The 11,194-nt window shown below is 49.6% G+C and overlaps 1 protein-coding gene across 1 annotated transcript in view; it reads left to right on the top strand.

The window, feature by feature from the left end:
• LOC102213071 (uncharacterized) overlaps positions 1-11,194 on the top strand; it is a 24,441-nt gene that overhangs the window by 4,104 nt on the left and 9,143 nt on the right. Inside the window, exons 2-11 of the mRNA XM_005752160.1 lie at positions 3,188-3,315; positions 4,064-4,209; positions 4,347-4,500; positions 7,063-8,444; positions 8,961-9,107; positions 9,213-9,311; positions 9,404-9,665; positions 9,760-9,822; positions 9,916-10,019; positions 10,479-10,607. Coding sequence (XP_005752217.1) covers positions 3,188-3,315; positions 4,064-4,209; positions 4,347-4,500; positions 7,063-8,444; positions 8,961-9,107; positions 9,213-9,311; positions 9,404-9,665; positions 9,760-9,822; positions 9,916-10,019; positions 10,479-10,607 — 2,614 coding nt within the window. The remainder of the gene's footprint in view (positions 1-3,187; positions 3,316-4,063; positions 4,210-4,346; positions 4,501-7,062; positions 8,445-8,960; positions 9,108-9,212; positions 9,312-9,403; positions 9,666-9,759; positions 9,823-9,915; positions 10,020-10,478; positions 10,608-11,194) is intronic.

The raw sequence follows: 11,194 nt of genomic DNA, 5'->3' as shown, positions 1-11,194 counted from the left end.
TGTCTGGGGTCTGCTTGTTGGTGCTGGTGGTGTCTGGGGTCTGCAAGTCCATCTAGATCTCTGGCATCATCCTTAGGTAATGACTGAACAAACAACTGAGCCCATTCTAGGAAGACATCATTAATCCAGCCATTATCTGAGACCTGAACAGTAACATTCTCAGGGCACTGTTGGAGCCACTCACATCGTAGCCACTTCCCTTTAAACATAATCACAGTTTGACTGAAAATGCATTCTGCATTGAAGGCTGCCATGCCGGTGGTAGTTTCACCTTTCTCACCTGCACAGACCTCCAGACATGGTTGGCCAATCACTCCAAGCACCTTGGTTAAGGAGTACTGGTCTTGTGGACCAGACTCATCGCAGTTCCATACATATGGGAAGGCATGCCCTCGAGGCTGGGAGTGCAGAGCAGGTTGTCATAAACTGGAAACCACTGACTGACCACCTGCTTGTTCAGTGGTGCGGCCCTTGCAGCTGAGAGCAATTCATGCTTTTGTATGCCACGCCCTGCGTGGTGCTTAGTGAAATTTTTTAACCAATAGTATCCTACTCAGCCAACCTTTTGTGAGAAGCCCTTAATATTATTTTGTGATGCTGTTGAACCTCTCTATTGGTAAGAGAAGCCAGTTCTTGTTCTGCTGCCTCAGGGAGGCATAGCCACTATGAGCTAGCTCCCACTCACTCTTCTTTGCAGTGTGGCCTGGGGATTATTCCATGCTCTTGAGAGGAAGCGCACACTTTTTTAATTTCACTCCTTGTACTCTTCCCATGCTCCCTGTTTTCTCCTCTACCCACTGATTGTATTTTCCTCTTTCCTTCTCCTGTCTTCTCCCTGTTCCTTCCCTATCCTTTTCTTTTATTGCCTTCCTTTCTTCAAACTTTCCTTTTGGCTAAAGCATGTAGTCAGGGCTGGATCAGGTGACCCTGAATCCTCCCTTAGCAATGCTGCAAAAGTGTAGGCTGAGTCCCATGATGCACTAACTATTTATCCTTCTCTCACCCCTTTTAAGATAAGATAAACCTTTATTACTCCTACACGTGGGAAATTTGTTGGGTCACAGCAGAAATTGGACAGTACAAAGTTACAAACAGCAAAAAGGAAGAAATACACTAGAATAGAATAAGATAAAATAACATACTATGTGTTTACACACCACTGTGCATTTAATTATGAATTATTAATCACTCTCTGGCTCTCATCCACAGCATGTCTTTTTTCCTCCCTTCCCGAGTCTGGCTCTGCTGGAGGTTTCTTCCTGTTAAAGGTTTTTCTTCCCACTGTCGCCAAAGTACTGATTGTTGGGGTTTCTCCGTAGAGCTCTACAACTACTACTCTGTCTTAAATAGTGTAAACGGTTAGCTTAAATAAAAGCTATGTTTTCGTGGAGCAGCGCTGTCGGAACAGCCAACCGGAAAATCTGCTAACTCCGATGTCGCCTAGTGTGACGCTAGGAGCTAAAGCTAACTGCAGCTAGCAGCTGTAGAACCGGATGTTTCAGTAACAGCGACATTAACATAACCAAAGAGTTTGGCTAGCTGGTATTTAAAGTTAAATTTCGACCCCTGTGGTGTTAAAGGGCGTGGGCCTTTATTTTATTCACACTTCTGGCTGTTTTTAAATTGAGTGACTAGGTCAAACACCCGCTTTTTTTTTTTCCGCGGCAGAGGGCTGGGTGGGTTTTGGGGGTCGTCGAGGCTGACTCCTTTGGTATTTGAATCGGTCAGAGCGAGCTGAGCAGAGAAGGTAAGTCCACCATGTTTGTTAGCCGCCTGTTGCATGAATTCGCTAAAGTTTTCACCATGATTTTAAACGAAAACTGTACATTTCTTCTAGAATAAACCGTCGGCAGCGCACAGGCCGTTTGTGACTTTGCTGTAAACTTGTACTGATGTTGTAAGTCAGCGTCGCGAGCTAATGCGGATATCTCGCTGTGTTATTAAGGTCTCTGAGTAAATGATGATCGTGTAGCTGACCTCACAGCCATTGTTCGTTCAGTGGGCTAGTTTAAGGCATTGTGCAAAAGTGCTGTTTATAAGGTGGGAAACTATCTGGCACTTGAATGTGTGGCGAAACGTTTTTCCCACTGAAAACGTCCAGATGAACAGAATCATCTTTTTGGGAACTCGGAGTAAAAGTCAGCTGAATGAAAGTGGGGGTGTGAACAAAAGTAGCTGACCACCGAGTGACCGCTTAAACTCCGAGACAATTTCTAAACGGTAGCGGTGTTATTGCCGTTAAATGCTGTAGTTGCTATTGTATTGTTAGCCGCACTTTATCACACATGCAACCATGACTCCAGCTGACCTGAGATCAGATTGTTTTTATTCCGACGGCAGCCCCACGTGTTAGTTTCCGGAAACAAATTTAAGAGCGCATCGGTGCCGCTTCCATTGATTCTATTGGCTAGAATAACCCCCGCTCTGCTCTGATTGGTGTGGAGGCCACTGTGAATGTGTGCTGCGTTCCGGTAACTTTGGAATTTCCGATGCCTGCGTCCCGGTGTTAAGGTTTTGTCTGTCGCAAGATTGCGTCTTTAGCAATACAACGAAGTGTTTTTGTTTTTGCACGTAAACGCAGCCGTGATCGTTAACTCGGGGTGGGCAGGGCTGCGCCGAGTTGTAAATTAGACTTGAGGGGAGGTTACAGTTTAAGATTCCGGCTGGAAACTCGGGAATTCCAACTTCGCCTAGAATGCGCTCGTGTTCATTTCGTTCGTTTCCATTCTATAGATTGAATGTGAAGTAAACGACATTTTAATGGGACCCTAAATGCAACGCTTTCACGAAGAAGTCGTTACAGAGGAAGAGGTCAGCCCCTGAAGCAGCACTGTGTGACCCCGGTGTCCGTGACGCTGTGACGGAGGTCTGCAGAGGAAGATCGGGCTCTTTCAAACTGTTAGTAAACCTTCTGGACAGACATTTGTGCAAACGCGTGGGCTCGTTTTGGGGCGCTTACAGGAAAATATTACTGCATGAGTGTTCTTACGTGTATAAATGTCACTCTGACTTCATCAGGCTCTTGTGTAATGCATGCCTCAGTAATATTTGTTTTGCCTCATGTATCATCCCTCCAGCCGGAGCCTATCATGGGGCTAAAGGCGGGGTAGAGCCTGGCCAGGTCGCCAGTCTGTGCAGGGCTGCAGCATTGATGTATGATTTTAAAAACATTGTGATGTGTGTGCAGGTGCCTTTCGGAGATGGCGGTGCATGTGACCCTGAACGGGACGTTTTTGTATAACCGCTACGAGCTGCTGGCGTGGCTAAACGAAACCTTACAGACGAGCTTCACCAAGGTGGAGCAGGCATGCACAGGTGGGTGTGTTTTAACAGGCATGGCTGATGCTGGTACATTGCTAACAGCCTCCGCCTTACTTCTCACGTGGAGTTCTCCGTCCTCCTGAGCCCATCTGTGGTTGGCTAACAGAAACCAACAGGCGCTCGCACATCACTCCTATTCTTTCCTCCTTTCCTTGGACTCTTTTCTTTCGGCTGCTCCCTTTAGGGGTCTCCACAGTGGAGGATCTGCCTCCACCTCCTCTGTCATACCAACCCTCTGCCTGTCCTCCTTTTCTACATCCATGAACCTCCCCTGAGGTCTTCCTCTTTTCCTCCTGCTTGGCGGCTTCATCTTCAGCCTCCGTCCTCTGCACATGCTGAAACCGTGTCAGCCTCTGACTCTGAGCTGTCCCTCTGACGAGGACTCATTTCTTAAAAAGGACTACTGTGTTTGTGGACGGTGGCCCAGCTTTCTTGCTATCATGTCTTACTGAGCAGGTGTGCCTCGTGGTGCATGTTGTGAAAAGAAAACCATGAATAAGACTATTTACACAGAGCAGGAAGGAGCGCAAAGGAAAAACTTGTGCTGCCCGAGTGTGTGGCTTACAGGGTTTCCCTGACGCTGCACTGGGCTCATCATTAGAAACTCAGGTCATCTGTCCCTGCAACAGGAACAGGACATATATGACAGGCAACGAGGAAAAGCCAGTTTGACCAGTGTAAAGATAAAGCCGTGTTAATAACGTAAATGATGTGTAATACTTCCTGCTCTGTTTGTATCCAGGTGCGGCTTATTGCCAGCTGATGGACTGGCTGTTTCCCGGCTCCTTGGACCTCTCCAGGGTCCAGTTCCAGTGCGACACCATCATGCACTCTCTGCACAACTTCACCTTGCTGCAGGCTGCTTTCAGGAAGGCCAGAGTGATCAGAGTGAGTGTTGCAGCGCTTTCAGGTCCCAACATTAAAGCGAGTGCTCGCTGCACACCTGTGTTAGAAACAGCAGGATGACTTAGCGCTCGTTCTTTGATAGAAACATGCACCTAAAGATCCTCTGTTGCTCTGCCTAGCACATCCCCATCGAGTCGCTGATGAAGAGGAACTCGGCCGTGGCTCTGACCTTCCTCCAGTGGTTCAAGATCTTCTTCGACGAGAACAATGATGGCAGGGAGTACAACGCCTTGGAAGCTAGAGGAGGACAGAGCCTGGTTCCTGCTGACCTAGGTGTGTCTCGCACAGGTGTCACACAGCGTGTTTTCAGGGAAACCGATGCTGGGAACTAGTGCTGGGCGATATGGAAAAATATTTATCACGATATGAATAATTTTATATCACGATAACGATATATATATCACGATATACCACAATGTTTCCACTTATTCTCTGAAAAGTGTGACAGATGTCATTGCTCACTTTTCTCCAACTTTATTTTGAAGGTTTAAAGGAACTGTCACAAATGAGAAACGTGCATTTTAGTGCAGCAATATAAACGCATCAAAGGAAAACAGCTGTGGCCTTCTTTATTTTCAAAATCATACATTTAAAATGAACTTTTTAAAGTGCACAACAGTTTCAAGGTTTTCTGCCCAAAATATTAGTTTTACTAACATGCATATCATATATGCTAGTAAAACTAATGTGTGTATGTATACTAGTACTACGTGCACGTATATACGCACATAATGTACTTTATGCACGGTAAATACGTAGCGACGGCAGACTCATACCTTGGGCTAACATGACTCCAGTGTGGTCATGTGGGAAGTCCGCAGTCTGTCAACAGCGAGCGCGGCGTCTTCGTTAATGAAGCGGATGGTTACGCTCATGCAGGGCTGCGTATCTCTGCTCGTCCACAGCTCAGCAGCCAAGGCTTAATGCACGACACTGCAAACATCCTGCTCTACTTTGGCCGCCATGCGTCGTATAAGCGAGGCAACTCGACTTTACTGAAGTGCTTACGACCGGGCATAACGTACCTCGGATCAAGGACTTTGACGAGGTCACGAAAGCCGTCCTTCTCAACTACATAAACAGGGCCATGCCTTTACAAATGCAACGCGAGACGGCGCCTGTGATTTGTTTATGGCGCTGGGACGTTTTCTCATACGGGCCTCGTGTGAAAGGCTGCTGCATCTTCAGCTGGTATAGTTTTTCTTTCCCAACTTGCTCCCGTCGTTCCACAGCTTGGTTTAGCTCGGATTCTCTGGATTCTTCTTCGTGGGCCTTCTGTAGGTGATACAAGAGATTTGTTGTGTTGCCATCGGGCGCGGGAATAGTTTTATAGCATAGCTTACAAATGGGCGTCTTCTGCTCCGTGTTGGTGCTGTTGAACCCAACAAGTAACCAAATCACAGACGTACCCCTCTGTTGGTAAAAGTGCTTCTTCTTGGGCTGCCTGTGCAGCCGTCTCTGCCTGGTGCATGTCCGGGCATGAAGCTGCAACCTGTCAAGCGTCCATCGTTTTTGAGTTACCGTAAAGCAGTGATTGCGATACCAGGGGCGATCGTGGCTCAAGAGTTGGGCGTTCGTCTTGTAATCGGAAGGTCGCCGGTTCGAGCCCCGGTTCCAACAGTCTCGGTTGTTGTGTCCTTGGGCAAGACACTTCACCTGTTGCCTGCTGGTGGTGGTCAGAGGGGCCGGTGGCGCCAATGTCCGGCAGCCTCGCCTCTGTCAGTGCGCCCCAGGGTGGCTGTGGCTACAATGTAGCTGCCATCACCAGTGTGTGGATGTGTGTGTGGATGAGTGGATGTAGTGTATTCAAATCCAGGCCATTTACCACTGATTTCCTTTCCAATCTCATACCAAGTAAAATTCAGGGTGGTATCGACGATACTGATCCGATACGATACAAAAACTTGATGTTTCATTGTATTACATAATACAATATATCATTGTATTATGTAATTGTAATAATATAGCTTCATAATGATTACAGGAAGTCAGATTACTTGTATAACTTGTATACTTAAAAAAAACCTGCCATTTGAGCATGTTCAGCACTAAAGGACTCTGCGACAGACGTCTGTCTCGCCCTAGCAGCACCTGTCCCTCTCCTCCTCTTCAGTTCGCCTCAACATAAGCTCGTCATATTCTGTGATATGAGTTATTCTGAGGTGTTTGATGAGGTCAGTGGAGCTGCCACAAAACCTCACTGTCTTGCCACATCGCAAACCGCGTCTTGGCTGTTTGTGGAGGTAAAACACGTCCACACATGACTCCATTTACGCTCAGCCGTTGTTGTGAGTGCGCACGCCAGGGGCTGCCACACAGTTATGCAGCCGTATTTCGCACATGACTATGAAAGGCGGAAGAGGAAGTAGTTCCTTCCAGTGTTATAGTTTCTTTCCACTGTGTTAATGATAAACTACAAATTTACCCTAAATTACTAAAATATCGATATTTTAATGTGAGAATTGATTCTAGAACATAAATGACTGATATCGGAGGAATCGATATTTCAGGATTGATCCGCACATCTCTGCCGTAAAGCATGACGCATATCCGGGTGCACGTAAAGCAGCACCATGTCGCAAAACTACAAGAAGTTTCTTTGTGAAAATATCATTTTTTTTTATACTTTGCATAGAGTATGTATAGTGACCAGACAACACTAAAACATTTGCCACAGGCTATTTAATCTATTTAATATCTTTTATGTAATAGTTTATAAAAGTGGGTCAGAAACGTTGAAGCTTTAATGTTTTGCTGCTCGTTTTAAAGCCAGAAGTTTAATATGTGAACCTTCACTTCAAAGCTGTCGCCTAACGCTCTCCCCCCCCCCCGCAGGTGGTGCATTTCTCCTGCCGAATCAGAAACTCGCCGTCACCGTGACGACGGACAGTAAAACCATAGAGCAAGAAAAAGCAAATGATGTAATCTCGCTGATCTCCGACGACGAGGACGACGTGGTGGACCTGACGATGGAGTCGGTAACAAACATAGACGAGTGTGTTCCGCCTGAGCAGGTGAAGGAGGCGGAGTCAACAGACTCCTTGGTGGACGAGGGCGATGTTTTGCTGCGATTCAGTAAACAGTACTGCCACGATGACGTGAACCTGACGCCGACCGGCCAAATCATCAACGCGCTCCGCAGCACACCGTACTGCCTGTACCTGCACGTCGGGGTGGAGCTGGGCGGGGGCCGGAGGACGAGCATCGTCCTGATTGGCTACTTCGACGGCTGCTCTGGTGCGAGCGTGGTGAGGGCGCTGCTCGCGGTGCAGCTCAGCGTGGATTCGGCAGTCGGAGCCCCGGAGTCAGATCCAGACCTTCTGATTAAGGCGCTGACGGAGGCTGGCCTTCCTCTCTCCAACCTGGCTGTGTTTTACTGTGATGCTCCGCCCCCACAGGTGAGCCGGAGGTTTGAAGCCCAGCTCCGGCTTTTCAGCCCCAGCTTGGTATCGCTCTGCGGCCTTCCTGGGATGGCGGGACGAGCGTGCCAGGCCGGACTCCTCACATCCTTCAGTCACGTGGTCGACCTGGTGAAAGACATCCACCGTCACTACTCCACCTGCGCCTCCATCAACGACAGCCTGAAGGAGCTGTTTGCGGACGTGGAGCACCACAACCTGTCCCGCCCCGTCTCCTCGCAGTGCTTGTTCTTCATCCACGCCGTGCAGAAGATGGCGGGCTGCTGGACGGATTTGGTGGAGTATTTTAAACTTGAGGCGCTGGCCGTGGACGCCGAGCGCATCAGCACCCAGCGAATCACCGTCCGGCTGACCGATCCGAAAGTTGAGCTACACTTCCTGTTCCTCGCCTACGCGCTGGAGCCGCTCCGGGCGCTCCAGGAGCTGCAGCAGTATGGCTCTGCGAATGTCGGAGTGGAGCTGCAGCTCACGCTCGTGCTGCTTCACTCGTACGCGGCGAGGGTCCTGCAGCCGGCCGCCCTCGACGACTTTCTCAGGAGGCGAGACGTGAAGCTGCTCAGCAGCGAGGCGAAGCTGCTGCCCGCAGCCGAGGTGAAAGTGGGCGCTCGAGTCAAAAACCTCCTGCGGGCCACCCCGGCCGTGGATCTGGACGACGAGGACAGGGCCGACTTCATGAAGGACGCGCGGGTGTTTTACCAGGCGGCGCTGCGGAGCGTGGTCGAGAGCGTTCCCGAGCAGCTCGGAGACTCGGCGCTGAGGAACATCACCCTCGTCCAGAAAGACCCTCACAGAGTCAGCGTAAGACGTCTTTGTTTGTGTGCTGCTGGAGGCAGAGCAGGGCTGGTACACTGAAGGTCGCTGGTTTGATTCCCGGCCGACTTGTAGTCTAAGAAAAGCGGCTGCAGCAGGATTTTCCTGGCTCGTAGTCGGATTCCCTCCTCAAATCTGCATTTTACTTTATCATGAATCACCTTCGAGTGTGTGAAATCAAAGCTGCTTTGATATACACCAAATTATTCTGCACATGGTATTTGTCTCTGATTTCCTGAGTAGTCGATTCAAATGACGTTTAGACCTGAGGGCGGCGACGATAACCAGGGCGCCAGTTCCCCAAAGAGAGAGAGCTTCCAGTACATGTGTGCTGTAGGTAGATTAGCCAGATGCTCTGACCCACACACGGTCCTTGCTGCTCCTGTGAGCTGCTGTCAGGCTGCAGGATTTGTGCGCTTTAAAGGTCACTTTGTTACGCTGTGTTCATAAGATGCCGTCTGTACCTGCTGCTAATGACTCTGCAATGCAACATCCTGTCCTCAGAATAAGCTATCCAGCAGCGTGCTGTCAGAGATGGCGGTAGAGCTGCGTCTGTGTGACCCCGCCTCTTCAGAAGCCGATCAACTTCAGGACGACTACCTCAGTTTGACTCACGCGACGAGAAGCGGAGAAGCTACTTCCTGGGCAAAGGTGAGAGCACCAGCGTGGCCTGAACGTCCACACGTGTGGTTACTGCAGTAAATACATGGATAAAAGCTCTGTGCGTGAGCCGAGACGACGCGTGTCTGTTTGCAGATGGTGAGCGAAGTCAGCCCCGGCTCGACGCTGCGCAGGCTCATTTTGACCCTCCTGGCCCTGCCGAGCTCGCTGCACCGGACCCAGGTGTTTGCTAAGGTGAGAGGTCAAAGCCATGTGAGTGGCCCACACGACCCAGGTGGGAAGGGATAAATAATTTCCCTTTTTTCTGTCTTTGCTTTAATCCCAAGGTGTCGAACATCCCCAAGACTTTTCCTGACAGCCGAGAAGCCTCCAAAGCTTTGCCTGAACCGGGGATGTGGGCGAGAAGACCCAACAACCGCAGGAGGAAGATACCCGTCCGTCACCAGACAGCTCACGATAATGAGAGGAAACAGGAAGTGGACAAACTGAGCTCATCGGAGGACAGCGACTGGACCAAATCCAGACCACCTGTGCGTTCCAGGGAATACAGCAGCACGGAGGAGTCGGGCGACACGGAAAACTCCTCCGGTAGGACTGACGCCGGAGTTTGCAGCTCTGACACGAAGTTGATGTGGCGCCTCGTTGATGTTAATCAGTGACTGCGTGTCCTGTTTTTATCCAGATGTGGTGGATGTTACAGAAGCTTCCAGAATGTGTCGGGCTGACAGACTGAGGCAGCTGCACAGTAAGAAATGTCACACCGGTGCAATAAGAAAGGGCCGTTTCTGTTTGTATTTGTTCGCGGAGCTGCTTCAGCCGCTTCTCGTCTCGTTTGCAGGTCACAGAAATCGTCAGGCCAAGTCTGATTTTGTCGTGAGCAGCGATGACGAGGATTCGGCAGCCACGCCGACCCGAGTAGCATCGGCGCGGGAACAACCACCTGTAAGGCATTTCACACCAGCTGCTAACTAGCAGCACTGTCTGTGTTTACTGTGTTCATGAGTGATGTGTCACTGCAGGCGTCGTGTGACGCATCTGCACAACATTTCAGCTGAACAGCCAAGCACCAAACTTTTCTTCTCAATCAGGGACAGTTTGAGTTTGTTGGTAACAAATAACAGAAAACTGAGTTTGGAGGCGGCGGTCACATGAAACGATGCGTTTAAGGACATCAGAAAGTTTCAGCGCTTTCACACCGTGGCAGTTTCTTATTTTGCAGCGTCTTGTACAAAAATGTGAAACTCGGCGTGCGTTTGTTGAAGGCAGCGATGGCAAAGTGTGTTTGCTGGTGTCGACTCAGTTTAGCTTACTGTGAAATCACCTGCTCACACATTGGTCGCTATGGCAACAGAAACTAACAGTGTTTCGCGTGAACACATCTGTGTGTGTTTTGTCCTGAAGGGGGAGCTGGTCTGGGGTTACGCTGGGAGCTCGGCGCTGTGGCCGGCCGTCGTCCTGCCGTGCAGAGGAGAAACTCCACTGCCAGGGAAGACGCTGGTGGAGTGGTACGGACAAAAGACGTCCTCACAGGTGAGTCGCACCATGCTGTCGACCTGTGGAACCAGGAAGTGTGGATCAGCTCTCTGTTTAGTCCAGGCTCTGATCCAGTGAGTCGTACCCAGAGCACAGGGCAGAGCTTGACTGATGAGGACGTCCGACGGTCCTCCTCTGATAAAGAAACAGGGAGACAAATCCTGCTGAATTGATACTGTAAATTCAAGCAGAACAAAGCTGGTCATAGATCCAACCAGAGTTCAGTGTCAGCATCTCCTCTGGTGCCCCCAGAGCCAATCACAGTGGAAGTACCAACCTGGAGCTTCCTGGGCCCCTTTCTATACTCATTTGAGTCCCTCGCTCGTCCTCTCGGGACATCCAATCACGGCTGTTGACACACAGTCACCTGACGTCCCGCTTCACCTCCTCTCTCTCCTGAGTTTTCTCAGTCACGTTAGACTCATTATGTTTGATTAAGAAGAGAAATGATTTGCTGTTAGAGAGCCCCTCCTGCCAAATATGAGGTGTGTGTGTGTGTGTTCCTGTCTAGCTATCTTTGTGAGGACCGAAATCTGCATTCTACTATACTTGTGAGGACACACACACACACACACACACACACA

This window comes from Pundamilia nyererei, unplaced genomic scaffold (assembly GCF_000239375.1).
Source record: "Pundamilia nyererei isolate P.nyererei 1_Seehausen unplaced genomic scaffold, PunNye1.0 scaffold00346, whole genome shotgun sequence".
Lineage (NCBI taxonomy): Eukaryota > Metazoa > Chordata > Actinopteri > Cichliformes > Cichlidae > Pundamilia > Pundamilia nyererei.
The sequence above is the reverse complement of the archived record's forward strand: the minus strand, read 5'-3'. Positions and strand labels throughout refer to the sequence as shown.